The 23,644-nt window shown below is 35.3% G+C and overlaps 2 protein-coding genes across 3 annotated transcripts in view; both read left to right on the forward strand.

Annotated features, from left to right (window-relative positions):
* gtf3c5 (general transcription factor IIIC, polypeptide 5) overlaps window positions 1–23,644 on the forward strand; it is a 678,526-nt gene that overhangs the window by 295,775 nt on the left and 359,107 nt on the right. The gene's annotated exons all lie outside the window — the stretch shown is intronic.
* The window catches only part of pcsk1 (proprotein convertase subtilisin/kexin type 1), a 43,326-nt gene continuing 42,922 nt past the window's right edge, over window positions 23,241–23,644 (forward strand). Inside the window, exon 1 of one of the 2 annotated variants that reach the window (XM_017352740.4) lies at window positions 23,241–23,593. In XM_017352740.4, coding sequence (XP_017208229.1) covers window positions 23,420–23,593 — 174 coding nt within the window. In that variant the 5' untranslated portion in view covers window positions 23,241–23,419. 2 annotated transcript variants of the gene reach the window in all.

Below are 23,644 nucleotides of genomic sequence, written 5' to 3' on the forward strand. Positions count from 1 at the left end.
TTATATATACACTGTAAACGATTTCTGTTGTTTTCACGGTATTATACTGCATTTCTCAACAGTTGTTTACTGTATAAGCTGTGTACAGTGTGTTACTGTATATATTGCTGTTTTCACAGCATGATAATGTATTCTCAACATTTCCATACTGTGAACATGATTAACAGTATGCTACTGCAGATTTTACAATGAATTTTGGGAAAAAATCAGTTACTGTGCATCTAAATACAGTACTGCAAATGACCATGAAAAACTCTACACACACTTTATATTATTATTATTATGTTTATTTTATTTTTTGACAAAGTATTTTGTGAAGAAAAATAAAATAACCAGTTTCTTCAGACTGTTCGGTGCATAAAACTGTCCCCTGGTTTTCCATTTTTGGGTGTACTGCACCTTAATTTTATAAGGTTAACATGAAAATATTAAATCATTTTTAATCAACATAACTTTGTGCTTAACCAAAACGTAAACTGGAACAAAAGTAATTGATTCATCATGAAACCAAAGTCAGCTTAAATGTCATAATGACCAGCCTGCTTTAAACGGATTCATGAGGTTAGGGCACCCGTCATCACCATGGAGGTCACATATCTCCGCATTTTCAAAACAATATTTTAAAATAACCACCATCTCTATAAATAAACCACAGACTTGAGTTAAAAACAACTACATTCCCGCATGAAAAACGGTTAAAACTAAATTTTATAACACATTCATTATAGAGCCATCTAAGACCGGGGCAAGTCGCACATGTCTAGCCGATTATAACCTCGTTTCGCCGGATACATGAGTGATGATGGACACCCTGGAGGTCAGAATCTCCGCTATCGGCAAAGCACGCTTAAAATTTACGCATGATATCAATAAATAAACCACAGATTTGAGTTTGTAAGAACTACATTCTCGCATGAAACACTGTTAAAATTTCATTTCGTGACATATTAAACGCAATATTTATAATATTAGCTGGGCTTTCTCATCCGCCATTACCATTTGCTTGTAGATGTGAAATGAATTCTGGGAGAAAAAAAAAATATTTATATATAATTCTCAAAACACTTCAAACGAACTTTATTCTTATTGTCAAGGTCAGATATATGTAATAATTTCGCTGGTAAAGTGAATAAAAAACAATGTTACTATATTGTAATCAATATCACGTTTGCACTGGTTCGGTTCAGCACTCGAGCAACTCTGAATCGTATTGAACCGAATTGAACCGTTTGCTCGGGAATTATTTGATCACACGTGTTCACAAGCACATTCAGCAATATGCAATTAGTGTATAATTAGTGTATAAATGCGTGTGGCCAAGCAGTATAACGAAATAGTAATGAATCATATACAAAAAGGAATCGGTTTTAGGCGGATTCGATTCTTTACTGTTCACTAAGGAGCCGATTCATAGAACCGAACGGACACGACTCGACATGCAGGCAACGGCTCTCCTAATTTGAAATTCACCTGTCGTCTTTCATCCAGCGAATTCATCCTCGGTAAGTGTTTTAAAGTCAAATTCTGTCCGTTGAAGGGTTGTTTTATAAGTATTTCTGTGTATTGTGTGTGTAATTTAAAAGAATTAACCAAGTGACATTAGTTGTAGGTTCGTATGTGACGCTATCCGTTAACAAACGGTATTTTAAACAAGAAATAACAAACGCCAGGCGGTCATTGTAGTGTTTGCGAGGTATTAGATACAGTGAGTTTATCTTGAGTGAGTTTTTGACCATACGTTAAGTTACCTGAAAAAACATAACTTTAACTTATTGTAACGGCATTAATGAATTCTCTATTTCAGCACAACACTGAGATGAAGGCGAAGTCACCATGAAAAGTTAAACGTTTACCGTTAAGGTAAGCTCTGGTCTTCACATAGTCATTATGACTAAGCTATCATTATGGTTAAATTTTTCAACTGTAAGTTAGTTATTTAAACTAAACTCATAATGAAATGAGTCTTAACTGTTTTATTAAATGGAGCTGAAAATTAAATGCAGTTGAATTATTTTAAGCTAACGTTAATATTAACAAAATACATATTAATTGTCTATTTCTCAATAATGTTAATGAGCTTGATGTATAGTGTGTCATTAACTGTACATTTAATTTTTGGTGTTCAGGTGTACCTGAAGTGAGTGTACGTTCTGAGTACACAGATATAAGCCAAAGTCATCATCACTATATATATATATATATATATATATATATATATATATATATATATATATATATATATATATATATCCATCCTAATCTTAGAGAAATTGATGGGGTCAGGGAATGATTTGTGTACAAATGTATTTTAACCCCATTCAGATTGGTATGGTTGTACCATAGATTTAGATTAATTAATGTTAAGTCTTATTTTACTCTTATTATATTTATCTGTTTTTCAGCTACAGTAATTGATGTTGAAAAACTGATGCTACCAATCTCTCCTCACTTGATTATTCAAGGTAATGTTGATGTCTTCCTCATTTTGATTAGATTTTTAAATGTCAAGTTGTTCACAGATTTGTTGTAAGGAGTTTCATGTACAACCTCTTTTTCTTCTTCCAGCAGTCCCTAAGATAAAAAAATCTGGTGTTAAAACAGCCACGGCTATGCTATTTGCCTACCAATTGCTGAGTAAATATTAGACAAACATTTTTTTCTATAACTGTTGTCTTTGTGTTTATTAGCAATTTTACTGGGCGTATGTGTTTTTTTTTTTTTTTTCAAACAGCCTGGAAACTGTAATTTTAGTTCAATATGTTATTTTATGCTATTCATTTTTGTGTTAACATAGATTGCATGGTGAAGCTATCGTTTTATAGTGGGAAAATGTAAAAGAGAATCACTGAATACAATGGCATAATGATTCTGCTTGTTCAAAGAAAGTACTTGATTTAGTTTTCCTCAAGCGACACATCAGTTTTTATGACTATTGCTTGACACTTGAATTGAAGGGACAGTTCACCCCAAAATGAAAATAATAGCATCTTTGGCATCCTCCACTTGTTTCAAAATAGTTATACATTTAATTTGTTCCGTTGAACACAAACTCGTATTTTTAAAGAAATTTGGTTCAAATATGGATGTCAATAGTTACTGGTTACTAACATTCTTCAAAATATCTGCTTTAGTGTTTAACAGAAATTTAAACGGATTTAAAACACATGGAGTAATGGTGGCAAAAAAGTAAACTATCCTTTTAAATATTTTATTCTGAGACTTATTTTTATATGTCTTGTCTTTTGCCATATTGTCTTTCTAGCCCAGATTGTGATGAACCTGGAATGTGACACCAGTTACTCTTAAGACAAGAACCGAATAAAGCACAGATGTGGAGGGATTTGCAGCCAAACTAACTGGAGGGAAGGAACCTTTAGGTAAAAGCACCTGCTTTATTTAGATCTGAAGTATTTTATTTGACATAGAGATTTATTGTTTTAATTCTAATTTAAAGCAAACAAGGTTGAGCACCCCTGGTCTAAAAGCTCAAAAATGCTGTTTCCGTGATAAGGTTAAATGTAATTCTGGAATAGATTCATTAGGATCAATGCTTAAAGTAAACATTTTCTTCTCTCTGTAGACCAAACATGTTTACTATCCCTCACATTTTAATAAATTGTTTCTGTTTTTGTTTCTTACAGTGTGGGTGAACATACTACCTGGATGTCCAACAAAGGCTGCACAAGAGCTCATTTGATAGCACACATTCTGTCCTGTCTACATCTCTGATGACCTGGAAGTGCTTCGAGATCAGTGAGTAATACATCTTTATATTGTCATGCATACAGGATTTCTGTAAGCTTAGCTTTAATGTTAGTTTCTAATCAGCAGTGACTGTTTTAAAAAATTAAGTATTTAAATTATTCTCAACGTTTTACTGATGCTGTGCACAGTAACGTCATGATGATTTAGTTTGAGGAAATGTCACTAGAGAGTTTGTATAAAAAAATAAATAAATAAATAAATTGTATGAAATGACTCGATAAAATGTTTATTTGTCTCGCTGACATGCCATCACTGCTGCATATTAAAATACAGTAATACGAATTGACAGCAGAATATTACCACAAACATTTCATGAAGTAGGCTAGACTGCTCTTAAGTTCTCTACTCAACTTTAACACATTTCCTCGTGTCGCTGAGCCTCTCTGCAGATTTTGCCAAAAATGAATGCTTAGTGATTACTTTGTTTTATGCAAACCAAATATCAGTAACTCATCATTAGTATTATTTTAAAAAATCACCCACAGCTTTTATGTTCTCTAACGCAATCTTATCTGTAAGTTAGAAGTGGATTTATACGTGTTAAAAGCCTAAAAGTATTTAATTAACATTAGTCACGTTAAATTAGATTATTTTTATTTATTTAATTTTAAATATGTAGCCTCTTAAAGTGAGAATGAACTGTGTTTACCCCTCTTAAATCCGTGGAAGCACTAGTAGTGTGATCATGGAATCAGATATTCGAGCTATACAGAGTCGGACATTAAGTTAAGATGAGACTTTATTTTTTACACACCTGTGTGGACACCTGACTAGCGATCTTCAAGAACAATGCCCGCTGATCTTTTCCCCATTAACGTTAGTGTAATTTCGAATTGACAACAAACTGTATTTCACCAACAAAAACAATTAAAAAAAACTGTTATATATATTATAACTGTTATATATATTTATATATATATATATATATATAAAAACAACAGTGCAGTGTTTCGTTTCTGAATGAATTAAATGGTTTGAGGGATGATCAGTTTTTACTTTAGTGATTGATTTTGCTTGTCATTTTTGCAGGATCATCAGAAGTGCTGCTGCCCTTTTTCACTGTCCCTTTCCACATCATTTGACCTTCATCATTTCCTGTCTTGTAGCAGTATTTTCACCTGTTTTTAAAATTGTAATAATTTTTGATGCATTAATTGTTGACTGGTTTTAATGATCAATTGTTTATTAGGGTTCTGTTGCTTTGTTATATTGAATAATTGCTACTGTTTTAGCATGGTTTACACAATAAACCTTTATTGTGAAGTTAAAGTTTCAGTTTCTTTATTTTTCTTGTATTTCTTGAACAGTTAAAATAACACTTGTGCAATTTTTGAACTTTTTTTTACCCATTATAAAGTAGCACTATTAAATAAAATAAAATAACATTTAATAACTGTAAAATACTATACAGTAATAATGAAAGTAACGTTAAAATACCGTAGTTCTTCATGGTAAAAATGTACAATAAAATACTGTTTTCAGTTTTGCAGTATGTGTATCACTACTGTAATTGGTGTTACAGTAAAAATCAACAACAGTAAAATGATGTATTACATTTTACAGTAAATGTAATACTAATGTAATTAGTATTACAGTAATGTTACTGTTTTATGAAATACAGCAGCTACTGGATAATTGTTGCCAGTAACTTACTGTTAATTTAACAAGAAATCGTTTACAGTGTATATATATATGTGTGTGTGTGTGTGTGTGTGTGTGTGTGTGTGTGTGTGTGTGTGTGTGTGTGTGTGTGTGTGTGTGTGTGTGTGTGTATTTATTTATTTTTTATTTTTTTTGCAGGTTATTGTCATAAATAAATTCGCTTTCAATTTACTTTTTATGTTGTTTTCATTAATTGAATTTTAAAAAATACTCAAAAATGTATAAATAAAAAATGACTAATTTCATACAGCCTCTTTATATGTATACTTAATTCAAACATTACTTTTCAAGAAAGTAGTAATATAAATAATTGCCACAGAAAGATTTTTTCTTTCTGTAGAGATCATTTCTACAAAGAGACCATTAAACCATCTGTCAAACGATTTAGCGTTGTTTGCAGGAGGCAGGCTGCGTCGTCATAAAGTAACGGCCACTTCTGCCACCTTTTTTATTTACATCCTCCCTCTATTGGTTTTCATTTCCCAGCAGTCTATAATGTAATCAGCCAGGAAGGCAGCAATAGTGACTCATTTCTCACAGAAAACCCTCAAATAGTGAAGCCCATCCGCAATACTGAGATCTGCAATAAAGTAAGCGTCCATGAAGCCCTCATGTTTGCAGGAAACCTCTGAACGCTCGATAATTGCAGACGCCGTGTGACACCGATAACATTTAGACACACAAAAGGCAATAGTGGCCGACGCTTTGCCATTTGGATGAGTGTTTGTCTTTATCTGTGTGTGTGTGGATGAAGGTTCTCCACCTCTGATAAGACAGAAGGGACACAATGGTTTATAAAAAGCTTCAATTCATTCAGTTCTCAAGGCACCGCTGTAGCATCTATTGACCTCTAGTTCATGAAATCAACTGTTTGTTGTGTGTCCACGCCTGTGGCTGGTTTTATTGATTTACTAAAAAAACAATTAAATGAACAAGTGTTTCCTCATGTTGGGCATTTCTTTATCAGACACATTTACATCACTTATAAAGGCAAACCTCAAACTTTTATGATCTAACTTCTGTTCAACACACAAAAAAAAGATATTTTGAAGAATGCTGGGAACCGCTAGCCATTGACATTCATAGTAGGAAAAACAAAAACTATGGAAGTTAATGAATAGCAGAAAATCTCAAACTTCAAATTGTGGGGGGTAATCTATCACTTTAAATGTCTTCTCAACTAATAAAATACTTTTTAATAGACAAAAACTGTCTTGAAGTCACTGTGAAATAATACTGGCTGTTTATATTTTTATAGAAAATTGCAAATAATTAACCTGGGCGAAGCAGTGGCGCTGTAGGTAGTGCTGTCGCCTCACAGCAAGAAGATCACTGGGTCGCTGGTTCGATCCTCGGCTTAGTTGGCGTTTCTGTGTGGAGTTTGCATGTTCTCCCTGCATTCTCATGGGTTTCCTCCGGGTGCTCCGGTTTCCCCCACAGTCCAAAGACATGCGGTACAGGTGAATTGGGTAGGCTAAATTGTCTGTAGTGTATGAGTGTGTGTGTGAATGTGTGTGTGTGTGTGGATGTTTCCCAGAGATGGGTTGCGGCTAGAAGGGCATATTTTATTAACGTCTGACCCCTACCCCACCCCTAAACCTAAAGGTCACAGTAATGTAAAAACAGATCTGTAGTCTATTAGTATAGCTGATAACATTGTGCATGATAGATAACAGCCTTCTGTGTTTCGTCTGCTGCATTAGTGTGCGTATGAATGGAAGTCTATGGGATGAAAAGTCCAGTGTGACCGCAGCTTTACAGTCTACAAGACTATTGTATGTCAAAATGAGGTACATAGTCGTAGTCATTACTCCTTACAAGTATCAGCTGTGTGTTTAACCAGGGAGAGAACTGGAACTGGTGTGTGTGTGTGTGGTAGATGGTGGGATCTGTAGTTCATACCTGCAGAACAAGTAGTAGAGTGAATGAATAATAGTTTATTCCAGCAATCTGCACAGATCGCTGGTAATCATAACAATAATAAGTAATAATACAGATTTGTTGGTGTATCTGTTTTCAAGTGTTTGCTGTATTTTAAAGCAATAGCAGAAACAAAGGTTGTCAAATTAAAGGATAGTTCACCCAAAAACGAAAATTGGTTCACTATTTACTCTCCAAAAGTCATTCTGAAGAAAGCTGAAAACCTGTAACCATTGACTTCCATTGTAGGAAAAACAAATACTATGGAAGTCAATGGTTACAGGTTTTCAGCATTCTTCAAAATATCTTCCTTTGTGTTTAACAAAGTAAAAGGTGAGTGAATGATGACATGAGTTTTCATTTTTGGGGGAACTATCTCTTTAAGTTACAGTTTCAGAAAGAAACCATTTGCTCATGGGACTTTACCATTTGTTTTATCCATTTGATGGAGTCTCTGTCACTTAAATATAATGTCAAAAAAGAATTACAAGTTAAAAGTTAGATTAAAGATATCCAATGTGTTGTGTTTATAAAAGGCAGATTAACTAGGTAAATTCCAGCAAAGCTACAGCAATGGCTAAAATGTATACAAATATATATTAAAGTTTATGTAGACATTTTTCCCCACTTTGTCTCTGTCACACTCATCATGGAAAGAGTGTCACTTTATTCTCTCCATGTTTTGAAAGGTCATGAATGACGTTGAGAGACGAGACGGGCTCACGGATGTCCGTTTTTGGCTGCGGGAGCAATTAGCCTTTGGGTTAACGGAGCTGTGTGATGGTGTGAGTTATAGAGATATCTCAGATGTTCAGGTGACCTTCTGTCATTCTGTCAGCACAGCAGATAAGAGGAACTATAGTCCAAAGCATGATTTCTTTCTGAGAGGAAATGAGAATTTTTTGGTGCACCCTTAAAAGTGAAGGTGAAATGTTTTTTGTTATTTTTTCTATCAGTGATGTCATAGAAAAGCCATTTTTGGTTCTTTTGTTCTTTAAAAGAATGTGGCATTCTTCTCTTTCTCCTGTGCGCCTCTCTTCAATTCAATGACAGCATATAATGGCTTATACTATTCAGAATATGTTCAAGTTTGCTCTTGCTTATTAGAGTTTTTCAATACAAATATCTTAAATGTAATAATAATTATACCTATTATTTGAGAAATATAGGTTGCAAAAATTTGCCACAGGTTAATTTTGCTTCACCAATTCCTAAATATAAAAAAGGATTAAAATAAATTATCTAAAAATTATATCACAATACACTCTCAAAAAATGTTTGGTGCTTGTTCAAACTACTTATTTAAAATAAGCTGAAACAACACAACTCTTGAGTTTTTATTGGGACAACTTAATTGTTTTATGTTTAATCCACTTAATTTAGTCAAAAATTAAAAGTTAACTTAATTCCTTCATGTTGTCTCAACACAAATCTCTTGTGTACAACCCAGACTTTTTTACAGAGCACTCAAATGAGCTATTTTCCCTGCTTGTTCAAGCTACTTGTTTAAAATGAGCTGAAATAACACAATTCTTAGTATTTTTGGGGGCAACTTAATTGTTTTATGTTCAGTCCAAACTTAAATTTGTTAAGTTAACTTAATTGATTTGTGTTGGGAAAACATAAATGAGTGGTATGGAACTCTGCTTTTTACAGTGTATTAACACACATTAATTAGTATAATAGAAACTAAATAAAGAAACATTAAATAACTCATTCATACATTAGTTTTCGTATCAGCTTAGTCCCTTTATTAATCAGGGGTCGCCACAGCGGAATGAACCACCAACGTATCCAGCTGGAGGAAACCCACGCAAACACATGGGAGAACATGCAAACACACAGAAATGCCAACTGACCCAGCAGAGACTCGAACCAGCAATCTTCTTGCTGTGAGGCAATCATGCCAACCACAGCGCCACTGTGACACCACATTAAATAATAAATGAAATAAACTTAATGTTCATTTTCTTTTTGGCTTAGTCCCTTTATAAATCAGGGGTCACCTCAGCGGAATAAAGCACCAACTTATCCAGTACATATTTTATGCAGCGAATGCCCTTCGAGCCACAACCCAACACTGGGAAACACCCATACACACTCATTCACACACATAGGAAATTTAGCTTAAATTCACCTATAGTGCATGTCTTTGGACTTGTGAGGGAAACCAGAGCACCTGAAGGGAAACCCACCTGAACCAGCAACCTTCTTGCTGTGAGACAACAGCGCTACCCACTGCCCCACCGTTATGCCCTTAACTAGTATTTGAATAAATAAATTAAAATGTTTACTAAAATACAAAAATTTAATTGGATAAACTTTAAATTAATTAAAATTATTTGTTAAAAATAAATATAAACCCGTCCCTGATTAAATGCAAAAATGTTTAATAATAAGTCAATAAATAAATAAATTAATATTTATTTATAAATAATTTTTACACTCAGTTATAGAGAATTTTCGAAGCATTTTTTTTCATCCGCAGAACCATTTTTATTTCTTTTGTTCTTCATTCTCCTGTAAGCCTCTGTTCAATTCAGTGACAGTATCATAAGCTTATAATGTTCAGAGTATTTTAAGTTTTACTCTAGCTTATTAGCATTTTTTAATACGTTTTTTACCGACATTCTTACCCAAACAGACTTATATTTAGTTATTTAAATAGAAAATATTTGATTTAAAAACCTATTTAATTTATGTATTTTTAATATTTTATTACACTAAAAAAAATAAGTTAGCTGGTTGTTCGAACTACTTATTTATTATAAGCTGATACTACAAAATTCTTGAAGTTTTTTCAGAACAACTTAATTGTTTTATGTTCAATCCACTTAAATTTGTAAAAAACTAATAATTTTACTAATAACTTAACTAACTAGTAATAACTTAATTCCTTCATGTTGTCCCAACCCAAATCATTTTTCAATGACTCTGATTTCTCTATTGCCTTACTCTTTCTATGCACACGGACATCTTTTTAATTGGCTCCTTTAGTCATTATCTTCTATGGAAACAAGCAGATCCATCTTTGAGAGCTCCCAACTCTCTGTAGAAACTCCCAGTCTACAAAACGCAAACCTAATTACACGCACAGGCCTTGCCAGACTTTTAAAGAAATGCCAACAGTGGGGGAATATGGATATTTACTCACTGCTATTTATGGCAACACACTAGTACACTTCTGTACAGACATTAAAGTGTCCATATTGGTAAGTGACGCGGAATGTTTCCCCTTTATGTTTTATGCAGAGCTGATATCCATGCTGTGCAATAAATGGGCTGGTCACTGTTGCTTGTTGTTTTATGATCAGATGAATTTCCCGCAGTATTGGTGTCACTGATATGACACCGAGCGCTGACAGCAAGATGGAGGAAAAGAGATAGCGACAGAGAGAAAGGTTTCCATGACAACTCCACATCCTTGACAAACGACACAGTTTGAGGACGAGAGTAAGCGATAAGGAAGAAACTATGCGCATGCATGTGAGGGAGAAAAGAAATCCAAGATTAGAGTACCTGATCTGAGTCAGAGCAGCACTGACTCACACGACTGCAGGTTTATGAGCCGTTTCATATGGTTAGTGGTTACATCAGTGTTTCAGCCTTACAAAATAACCATTATTGAAGACAATGTGAGTGAAATGCGACACTGTGGTTTTGTAATTGTGGGCACAGCATTTTAAGATATAAATAATGAGATACTTGTCTGTTATCTTTATTTTAATTATTGCTCAAATTTATTTGTTTATTATTATTCTTATTTAAGTTAGTCTGCACACTACCTGGCAAAAGTCTAATTGTCGATCCCAGTTCTAATAGCAACTAATAATAACTTGACTACAAGTTAATTATTAAAAAGTAGCAGAAGGTAGATTTTCTGATGAATCATCTGTTGAACTGCATCCCAATCATCACAAATACTGCAGAAGACCTATTGGAACCCACATGGACCCAGGAGTCTCATAGAAATCAGTCAAGTTTGGTGAAGGAAAATTCATGGTTTGGGGTTACATTCAGTATGAGGTTGTGCGAGAGATCTGCAGAGTAGATGGCTACATCAACAGCCTGAGAATCAAGACATTTGTGCTGCCCATTACATTATAAACCACAGGAGAGGGCAAATTCTTCAGCAGGATAGCGCTCCTTCTCATACTTCAGTCTCCTCATCAAAGTTCCTGAAAGCAAAGAAGGTCAAAGTGCTCCAGGATTGGCCAGCTCAGTCACCAGAAATAAACATTGTTGAGCATGTCTGGGGTAAGATGGAGGAGAAGGCATTAAAGATGAATTTAAAGAATCTTGATGAACTCTGGGAGTCCTGCAAGAACACTTTCTTTGCCATTCAAGATAACTTTATTAATAAGTTATTTAAGTCATTGCAGAGATGTGTGGATGCAGTCCTTCCTCATGGGAGTCATACACAATATGCATTATTTTTCCACTGCACCATGACTTTATATTCTATACTGTACATTATTTCTGTTAATTGACAAGACTTTTGTATAAACAAAGTCAGACCTTACTGTCATAATTAAATAATTCAAAATCAAGGCTTGATCATATTTTATGTTGGTAAAATGAGCATAATCTAAAGGCCTTTGCCTTTCATAAAAGCCACTCATACCAAATGATCAACTAGAAGACAAGTTGTTATTTGTTGTTCCTAAAATTTAGATAGAAATTTGTCAGGTAGTGTAGTTTTTATACATTTATTTCATTATTGTGTTTTAATATGTAACTGAATAATACATTTGCAATAGCAGCTAGATGACATTAAACTATGAGTTAAGTTTGATGATTAACTTTGTCATTGGCTTGAATTAATTTCTCGATTGGATGTTTCATTTGCATTTCGTCATTTAGCACATCTCTTTGTCCACAATTTAGGAGGCAACAAGAAGAGGCAATACACACAGGAAGTGCTAATTATACAAAGGAGCTATTAGTGCTACCAACACCCCCCCCCCCCCCCCCCTTGTGCGTTACACATTAATAAATATTTTTTATTTTACTATACTTCATGTAAAAAAGCAGAAAACACCTCCGTCTCTTGAAACATCAATAAAAAAGAATATTGTAAAACATATCATAATTAATATTTTTTTACATAATAAAAAACATTCTGAAATTTTACCTTCCAGTAAAAAAACACCAACAACAGAGAAAGCATAATTATATGGTGTAATGCCTTTGCAATCAAAAGATTTCATTATAATGGAAGTAAATGGGGCAAAAACTGCCCCCAACATAACGAAAGGGTAGTCAATGTGCACAGAGTGTATTGTTAAATTTAAAAAAAAAAAATCCAAAATATATATGTCAAAATAAGATTTGTCATCAAAAATAATTCCATTTACTGAAACGACACAGAGAATGTCATGGCCAAATTAATACTCAAAATCACCCCAGAGTCGATGAATTTATAAAAAAAAAAGTTTTAAATAAAATGATCTAAATCATAGGTGTCAAACTCAGTTCCAAAAGGGCCGCAGCTCTGCACAGTTTTGTTCCAACCCTAATTAAACACACCTGATCAAACTAATTGAGTCCTTCAGGCTTGTTTGAAACCTACAGGTAAGTGTGTTGGAGCAGGGTTGGAACTAAACTGTGCAGGGCTTCGACCCTCCAGGAATTGAGTTTGACACCCCTGATCTAAACCATTGCTTAATAAAGGCTTAAAGTTAAAGACTCAATCTTTAACGTTGAGTCACTGGGATACAAAATGTGTTTTATATAAACCGATGTTCTGCTTTGGCAGTAGCTGAGTGGTAAAACCAAAGGCTTCACCTTCTTTTGGAAAAGGGTGGAGAGCATGCAGCAGCTCATTTGCATTTAAAGAGACACAAATAAAAGCAGCACATTTTTCCATACACTCTCAAACAGGCATCTGCAGCATGGCCAACACAATCTCACGGCAATTCGTAACTTTTTCATTTAGTGGCTAATTCGTATGAATTCATACGATCTAATTCGTACAATTTAGTACGATTTGCTCATCCCCCAATGACGGTTGGGGTTAGGGGTGGGGTCAGGTGCCACGCCTCCTTTTTAAAATCGTACCATTTCGTACGACTGAACTCGTACGAATTCGTACGAATTAGCCACTAAACTGGCAAAAAGTAAAATACTTACGTTTTCTTGTGAGATCAGGCTGGCATGGCGTAATAAATAATTAATGATGTATTTTGAGCAAAAACGTCATATACACATTCTGAGGACATGAGTCTTCATTTATATAAACCAGTGGCATTTATATAAAAAGTGGCATAACAGGTACCTTTAAATTTTGATTGACACAAACCCTTTCTTACTGATATGTCAGGTGGAGAACAAAATCCATTGCTCTTTTATTTCAGATGCCAATTAATATTGAACTTACTTACATCCGCAGCAGAATAAACACTCTTACACACTGTTTGCACTGCCATCACGTCCTCCATGACGTCTTCTGGCCTGATTCAGAGCGTCCACTTCTCCATCAGACCTTTCATTTCCTGCTGTCTTAAACCATCCCCCTCCACAAGCCGTGATTTTAGCCCACTCTGCTTATTGTTCATACACCATTACATGTTAGCACGTCTCTTAATGACAACTTCCAGCTGTTATGGTGACAGCTCAGATGCGATGGCGGTAATCAGATGTGAAAGATTATCCCAATTGGCTAATCCGGTTTTTCCACATTTGACGTGTTTGTTTGCATTTAAGTGTGTGTACATGTTTGATCAGTGAAGCCTTTTTAACTCTACTTAGAATTTAAAAAATAGCATTTTGTATGACTGAGTAATGATGCTGAAGAAATCATTGAGTTTAAAGGTATATTTCACTCAAAAAATCTAAATTCTGTCATACTCTTTACTTTTTTCAAACCTTTCTTCTGTTTGAACACAAAATAGTATATTTTATTGTAACTATCGACTTACTCAGTATTTGTTTTTCCTACTATGGAAGTCAATATTAACAAATGTTCAGCTTATAAAGGTTTGGAACCACTTGAGGATAATTAAATATTTTTTGGGGGGTGGTAATTTTTAGGAAGGTCTTTTTTCTGTTTAATGGTCCAACCCATTTTTAAATAGCTCTTGTTTAGGTCCTAATTTTGCTTTAGACGCAGCCATCCATAGTCAAAGTCAAAAAACACTTTGATATTATCATAATCCACAATGCTGCAGCAGCTTTTTCATGTCTAAAGCAGTTAGTTTCAAGAGTTTGTTCTCTGTACAAGCCTGCTCTGCTCTGATTGGTCGGATGTCTCAGTCTGCTGTGATTGAATGGAAACAAATCACTCATTGCCTTATCTAAATTTCAGTTCAGGAGGCTTCTTTAGCACAGTCCAGAGCCATAGAGAGACAGAGAGTTGCAACAATGGCAGTACAAAATGTTCAGTTGTCATTCATGTAGACTCAAATAGTTCCAGGAATTGCTTTGCAGTTAATTCAAATAATGTTAAATAACGTTAAAACAGGGTATCAAGGGTAGCACAATCGCCTCACAGCAAGAAGGTTGTTGGTTCGCGCCTCGGCTGGAGTTTCCATGTATTCACGTGGATTTCCTCTGGGTGTTCCGTTTCCTCCATAAAACATGTGGTATAGGTTTATTGGGTAAGCTAAATTGTCCATAGTGTATGTGTGTGAATGAGAGTGCATGGATATTTCACAGTGATGGGTTGCAGCTAGATGTGCGTCTGCTATGTAAAACATACGCTGTATAAGTTGGAGGTTCATTGCGCTGTGGCGACCCCAGACTAATAAAGGGACTTAGCCAAAAAGAAAATGAATGAACTTTAAAACATAGAAAATCTTATTTTTAGAAGCTTTGTATCTTTCGAAAGTGCAAAATCAGCCTTCATCAGCAGTAACTCAGCTGTAAGTGCTAACTTCCAGGAACTTGTGAGAGGCGCCATGAGCTGCCATTGCTGTTGAAAAAAGCAACGCAGGCTCATTCTGATTACGTACCCCTATGTTTCTGGAGGAAGCAAAATACATCCCAGGAGCTACATTTTTTGCCAGTTTTTGTTATCACGAATCCACCAGAGGCTGCTGTGTATGCTTTTTCAGACCTCAAAGTCAAACCTCGCAAGTGCCATTCGCGCCTGCTGTTCTCACATAAATCCACCAGAGGCCGCTGTCGACTGACTGACTAACCTATCAACTGACCCACCCTTCCCCTTCCCTAAACCCAACCAATAGTGTTTTAAAAAGCATCGATCAACCAGCAACCACCCACTTCCCCAAACGCAACTGACAGTGTTTTTAAAAGCAATTCGGAAAAAGAAAAGCCCTCGTGCAATTTTTACCACATTTTTAGATTTTACCACATTCTCACCCTGTTATTTACTTGTTTGTTTTATTTTTCGGTTTTTGTTTTTGTCTTATCTGTTTTCTGGAACCGTTCTTCACCGGAATCGAACCCCATCATCGCGGTCAACTCTGCTCTGTGGCTCAAGTCTGCCGATGTACATGTCAAGCTACCGGACAAACTGGTAACAGTGTAAAAGCCGACCTGAGGTAAGCAGTAAGCGGTCAGCTTGTAAGCGAGAAAGGGAACGCCGTCATACCGCCCCGTAGCATTTGGTTAAAAGATTAAATGCAGCCATACGTACTTCTGGCTACATAATTCGCCATCTCCAGAAATGTAAGGCTACGTTTTCAGAATGAGCCTATGTTGCAACCAACGTTCTATTGGTGCCAATGGAGTTGTCACAACTCTCTCTCTCTCTCTATTGCTCCGGCACAGTGATACAAACAAAAACGATGATGTTGGTTTTGCCGTATAAGTATTGGATTTGCTTTCACAGGACAGAAGAGCATTTGCTCAACATGTTGACAATATATATTTAAATCCATGTGAAATTTTTGTGTTATTTTTATTATTATTTTTTTTCCGTTTGGAGGGGCGGATGGGCAGCGCAGTGGCACAATCACCTTACAGCAAGAAGGTCGATGGTTCAAGCCCTGGCTGGGTCAGTTCACGCTTCTGTGTGGCGTTTACATGTTCTGCCCGTGTTGGTGTGGGTTTCCTCCAGGTGCTCTGGTTTGCCACACAACTCCAAAGACATTCGCTATAGGTTAATTGAATTAGCTAAAATGACTGTAGTGTATGAGTATGTGCAAGAGTGTGTGGGTTGCAGCTGGAAGGGCATCCGATGCGTAAAAAATGTGCTGGATAAGTTGGCGGTTCATTTAGCTGTGGCGACCCCTGATTAATAAAGGGACTAAGCCGAAAAAAAAATAACTGAATGGAGGGGCGGTACTTCTCTGTTGATGCCAGTTTGACAGCTTTAGTCACAATATTCTTAACCACACCCCTCTGACAATTAGTTGGCTACAAGAGAATGATGTACAAAAGAAAGCTCCGCCCCCTACTAAATATTCTGTTTCAGTTGGAAATACATCAACATACTGAGAACTCTCAGGTTCATGTGGACTTCATGTGGACAAAAATACAGGGTGTGACAACAAACCTTACTTTACTATACCTTACCGTACCTTGCTACTTTGCATTACTAATGACTAATTTTTACAATTCAAAATCTTTCTTTTGGAAGAAAACAACAGTATTTATTGCATACTTTGATCTTTGAGACATTTTGATACATACTGCATGGAGGATAAATAGGACACTTTAATAATATAAAACATGCATCGTGACTAAATCTTGCTGCTTTTCCTGGTTCAAAGTCTAACTTGTTCTGTGCTTAATGCAAACAGGTGTTGCTAGGTGGACATGGATGACTGCAGCTGCTACAGCAAATGGATTGTTTGCTCAACAGCCCATCTGATAGGCCGGAGAACAGACCAGCTGATTTATGTACATGAAATGTCTGGCCATCTTCTAGCATTCCCATTCATCTCAATGACAGTTTCTTGGCTGCAGAATGACATTACAAGAACACACACAATCTTAAGCCCCAATAGTTTAAAAAGAGATATAAAGTAAAATGTGTTTATTCATATGGTTGTTAAGGTTATGGTTGTAAATCAAACCCATGGCCTACTGTATGCTTTGGTAGCAAACTAAAAAACGGAACCCCAAAACCATTTAACAGTAACTAAAATAACCAGGTAAGTGTTTATTATTATAAGATGCCACATATTTGTTTGAAAAACACTTAGGATTTCTTCTGTTGTTGTAGAACATACTTTACTATTTTATTTTCTGTTACAGACTTATTCATGACAGGCCTATAACACAAACTTATAAGGCAACCAAAGGTGAATAATATACTAACATTTCATAACAGACTTATTTGGCTAAACAAAAAAGGTTTAAGCCACAAATAATTGTTAATAAAGTTGTTACTGCTAATTTTAGTTTATGACATTTTGAAATAATGATATCTATAAACCCAGCCTAACATAAAATAAACTATGCTTTGAAAATTGACCATGATTTAACTTGTTAATGCATGACTGATAATGTGTAAATAATGTTATTTGGGCACATTCGTTACTATTATTGGTGTCACGGTGGCGCAGTGGGTAGCACGATTGACTTACAGCAAGTGGGTTGCTGGTTTAAGCCACAGCTGGGTCAGTTGGCATTTCTAAGTGGAGTTTGCATGTTTGTGTGAGTTTCGTCTGGGTGCTCTGGTTTCCTCTACAGTCCAAAGACATGTGCTATATGAATTGGATAAGCTAAATTGTCTGTAGTGTATAAGTGTGAATGAGTGTGTATGGATGTTTCCAAGTGCTGGGTTGGAGCTGAAAGAACATCAGCTGCGTAAAACATATGCTGAATAAGTTTGCGGTTCATTCCGCTGTGGTGACCACGGATTAATAAAGGGACTAAGCTGAAAAGAAAATAAGTGAATGAATTACTATTATGTATAACTACAATGTTATTAATATATTAATAAACAATGGTTGGTGTACCAATATCATGGCTGATCGGTGGATAATATTTGCTATTTTAAAATAACAATAATCATGTTTCCTTTTTCTCTTTTTTGTATAGAAAAAGGTTGCTTATTTTTATTAACCCCTTATGGACCCTGTCTTCATTACAATGGACATCACATGTCAGCCCATGTGGTTCCTGAGCATTTCATCAAATTTAAAGCCTGAAGTCCATGGGAATGGACAATTGTCATCCAATCAAATGGTGGTTAGGTTCGGCATGTTGTAATAAAAATCCACTACACTAAAAAGCAGCATGGCATCATTTCACCCCAGACACAGACGTAAGCCACATTTACAATATTGTTATTCAGATTTATTGATATGTTTGCCAATATTCTATATGTAAAAAATAGTGATTGCAGCTTCTAGTTAAAGTTTAAAATCTTTTGTAACACCGCAAGCTTTAGATCAGGATTTTTTTCTGTTCATTAGAATGTATCATGGGTACAGAATCTGAAATCTCCAGTAATGCTGATTGAACCTATATATATATAACTATATTGACATACTAATTCATTGTTGAAACAATTTTATATGCAGAATATACAGATCTTGAAATTCTTGAATGCATAGCAGATGAAAATATTTCACATGTGGAGTGATGAGGAAGATGAAGATGAAGTTTGTTATAAGCAAGGTGCAATCTAAATAACAAAAACCTCAAAAATTAAAGTAAAAATGGTACAATCTTAATGTTTGTGATTTAAAAAAGAAAAGTAAATTTCAAGATTATACTAGCAATGGTGTATGTATTTTGTATTTTATGTTTGTATATTATTCGGGAATATATATATATATATATATATATATATATATATATATATATATATATATATATATATATATATATATATATATATATATATTTATAATTTATAGGAGGCTCAAGAACTAAAAACATACTTTTACATTTGGTCACACTTTATTTTGGACCATCTGTAAAGAGACCATCCATTTGTTGAATTTAAATTACATTGCATATGATATTAAGCAACGACGCAGTAGGTAGTGCTGTCATCTCACAGCAAGAAGGTTGCTGGTTTGAGCCTCAGCTGGGTCAGTTGGCGTTTCTGTGTGGAGTTTGTATTTTCTCCTTACATTTGCGTGGGTTTCCTCCAGGTGCTCCGGTTTCCCCCACAGTCCAAAGACATGCGGTACAGGTGAATTGGGCAGGTTAAATTGTCAGTAGTGTATGAGTGGGAATAAGTGTGTGTGGATGTTTCCCAGAGATGGGTTGTGGCTGCTGCGTAAAAACGTACTGGATAAGTTGGCGGTTCATACCACTGTGGCGACCCCAGATTAATAATGGGACTATATAAGCTGAAAAGAAAATGAATGAATGATATTAAGCAGACAGTCTACTAATACTCAAATGGACCATCAGCATTTTTCAGAAAGTTGAAACATAATTTGGGTCTGAAGGGGTTAAGTGGAAATGCAAATGAAACAACAAATATACATTGGATGCCCGCCGCCCTGGACTTGAGCCAATAAAACCATCAATAAATCAATTATTGATAAATTAAATAAATTTCTTCATAGTTTTGTGGTAGTTTGCATCATGCTTATGAATACACATATGATTAGGTGATCCTAATACATTTGCCTGTTGATGCTAATTAAACTGAGTTTGGTGGAGTTTGGGCAGAATTTTAATATCACCACACCTGATCAAAAGGCTGCTGCACAGACTCTGGTGCCAAACACTGACAGTGGACATTTATTTTATTTTATTTACTTTATTTAGACTTTTCAGCATCAATTTTCTACAAGGGAAGCAATACGCGTCGTCTATTTGTTAATTTTATTTTAGAATTTATTTTTCAAGTAGGCTAGCTAGCCTATGGGTGTACTGAAGCTTCCTGTCACTTCAATTCACACGGAAGTGCATCAGGTAAACAGTTGAAGATTAAGCTCTGTGTACATGAACTGTGCAAATCATAATGTTTCTATGAATGTACATTTTTATGGAAGATTACGTAAACTCTCTGTAAAAAAAAAACAACTAAATGCAATCTGCACTGAGATACTGAGAGCAGTCCATTCAGAGAAAACGAGCACTCAACTGGCATGAACAGCGTCATAAACCTCATAAAACAAATGAACCCGTGAATCGAGCATTGAACAAAAGGCGATGACATCAAAAGAGAGCAGAAGAGTCCGTGTCAATATAGCCCTTAAACAGATTTCAGGCTCTCTTTGATAACAGCACTTGTTTTGGCACGACACTCCTCTCATGTTCATAGTCAGAGCTTTGAAAGTTAGCTCTGTCTGGGCCATTTGACACTGACAAAAAATTGATTATTCATGAGGCCTCTGACCTCTTCATCGTCTTCTTGGTATTCATACACATGCAGGGCAATGGACCGTGGACATGATTCTTTCTGTGGACATAATCGAAACGGATATATATATATATATGTGTGTGTGTGTGTGAGTGTCAGTTCTAATGTCTCTTTTTTTATTAAATGATTTAGTATGGATTAGTTATTTCTAATTATTAACAGTATAAGTAATAATGGTTTACTGTATAAATTATAGATCTACAGTCATTTCCATATATGTTATATACATTACACAATATCTATCTATCTATCTATCAATCTATCTATCTATCTATCTATCTATATCTGTCTGTCTTTATATCTATATGTCTGTCTGTCTGTCTATGAGAAATACTAAAAAAGACACATTAAAAATCAAAAAAACAAAAATGTGAAATGTAAATGCATTATTTCTTACCCCATTCTTAACTATTGAGGTTGTGGTGTAATTATTGTTTGTCCATGATGTCACTGAGTTATTTCCATGATGTTATTCCTTATTTACTTTTACTGCATTAATATTTGGAGAACATTAGTTTTCCATTTATTACTGTTCGTCATCATGACTTAGTCATGAATTTGTCAATGTTTAACCTTATTTTATTTTATATTACCATTTTACTTGAAACAGTCTAAATGCTATCTATCTGTTGCTTTCCTTGACATGGAGTTTGGTTGAGCGTTTGTTTGGGCATTTAAACACTTAAGCATCTGTTGGGAGATGAATGAATGTGTTTTTCGGATAAGAGAAACAGTCTTGAAACAGTCTAAACGCTATATTAAGTTATGCTCTTGTAAATGTCTGTGTATGTGAGTGTATGCTTATATTATCTGTTACTTATATATTTTCTGTTAAAATATTGTATTTTATTCAAAATATATTTTCTGTTAGGATATTTGAATGTCAGAAAATGTGTTGTGTATGAAACTAGTGATCTACTGAATCACATTTTAATGATTGTCTCCCGTATATCATGTTAAAAAAGTAAGTTTGGGTGAGCGTTTGTTGGTCATTAAACACTCAAGCATGTAGTGGAAGATGAATGAATGTGTTTTTCAGATAATATACTTGTTATTTGATCTGAATATATTTTAGCTTTCATTAATAATACTTAAATCTGAGCATTTCCTAGTCAAGAAGTGAACTAAAATATTTTGTGGAATTTTTATATACTCAAATACAGCACAAAACATCTGTTGTGTTATGTGGTTTCTGCTAAAATTGTTTTAAATATCTTAAGTAATGATATTATGAATGTGTGTATGTGTAACTTATATATTTTCTAGTAAAATATTCTAATTTTTAAACAACATATATTTTCTCTTAGAGTATTAGGGTTGCACTGTGGCGCTGTGGGTAGCAAATTCGCCTCCCAGCAAGAAAGTCGCTGGCTCAAGCCTCAACTTGGTCAGTTGGCGTTTCTGTGTGGAGTCTGCATGTTCTCCCCATGTTGGTTTGGGTTTCCTCCGGGTGCTCCGGTTTCCCCCACAAGACCAAAGACATGCAATATAGGGGAATTGGTATAGGCTAAATTGTCTGTACTGTATGTGTGAATGGGTGTGTATGGATGTTTCCCAGTGATGCGTTATAACTGGAAGGGCATCCGCTGCGTATAACATATGCTGAATAAGTTGGCGGTTCATTACGCTGTGGCAACCCCAGATTAATAAAGGGACCAAGCCGAAAATAAAATAAATTAATTTTAGAGTATTTTAATGTCTACAAATTATTCTTATTCTCAATATGCCTGAAGATAGTTTTGTATATGATACTGATACACTAAATCACATTTTAATGGTTGTCTTCTGTATATCATGGTAAAAATGTGATTATTATTTAAATGTTTATTCTATTTGTGTGCATGTTCAAGTTGAGTTATTTATAGAGCACATTTAAAAATAGTCACAAGACTGACCAAAGTGCTGTACATAAGACAAAGTAAAATAAAAAACAAATAAGTCAAGAGAAACGACGGAAGAAATGTAAGAATTTAGCAGTAGAAAGGAATATTAAAATAATATTAAATAGCTTTTAAAAACTACGTTTTAAGGAGTACAAAACATTCATCTAGTTTGTGTGTGTGTTCATGCATATCATATCGTTTGATTCAGATGTAGCTCGACCATCTTTTACATATGCAGCCCGTGTGGAGCTGTCCACTGATGCGGTGCTGAAACGTCCTCGTGACGCAAACTGTTACGCCAACTATTTATCTATTTCCAAACCTTCCGTTCCTTCTTATTTATCCAGAAGTCTAACTTCAATCATAGGCTACATATGCAAGTCCTATTAGGATAGTGAAATAGAATCAGACAAAACCTAATTGTTTTTACTTAGCCTACATCCTAACTCGTGTGGACAACACATCCAGAATATTCAATGTTAGACATTTCTATGATGTATGAGAGCAGAATCGTGCATGTAATCATTCTAAACAAAAGCTCTCCCTGTTTTTTGCTTGATATCTCAGTGCATTAATGGTCGTCGGCTATTTATAGAGAAACATTCCCCTCCTCTTCCATGCGCAATTCACCCCGCCCGACTCCCCCGGGACCCGAGCGTCGTCCTACCCCAGGTACAAATTGACGTCAGAGCAGTCGTAATTTGACGTGTAAACATCCCTTCCCCGTTGCACGACTCTCTCATTGGTGGCTGTTCAATTACACGCTCACTCTGCATCAGAATTAACAGGAGAACCCAGCGAGGGCTTTCGTAGCTTAACTGATTTTTTTCGCCCCCTGTGTTTACATACATTTTCTGTATTTATTTATTAATTAACTTATTCCGCCGTTTTGTATTCGTCGCGATCATCCAGATCATTTTTTTAAAGTGGTTGTAATTGATTTGAAATGGAAGAAAGATGTCGTCCAATGTTGCTGTGCAGTGTTCTTGCTCTGGTGTGTGCGCTCGTGTCTTCAGCCGTGGACAGGCAGTATCTCAACGAATGGGCGGTGGAGATTCCTGGAGGTGTCCAAAATGCACGATCCATCGCCGACGAGTTCGGATACCAATTAGTCCGACAGGTACTGGCTTTTTTGTTCCACTGTTTTCCACATCTGGCTCTGCTTTGCATC

Source organism: Danio rerio, chromosome 21, assembly GCF_049306965.1.
Source record: "Danio rerio strain Tuebingen ecotype United States chromosome 21, GRCz12tu, whole genome shotgun sequence".
Classification (NCBI taxonomy): domain Eukaryota; kingdom Metazoa; phylum Chordata; class Actinopteri; order Cypriniformes; family Danionidae; genus Danio; species Danio rerio.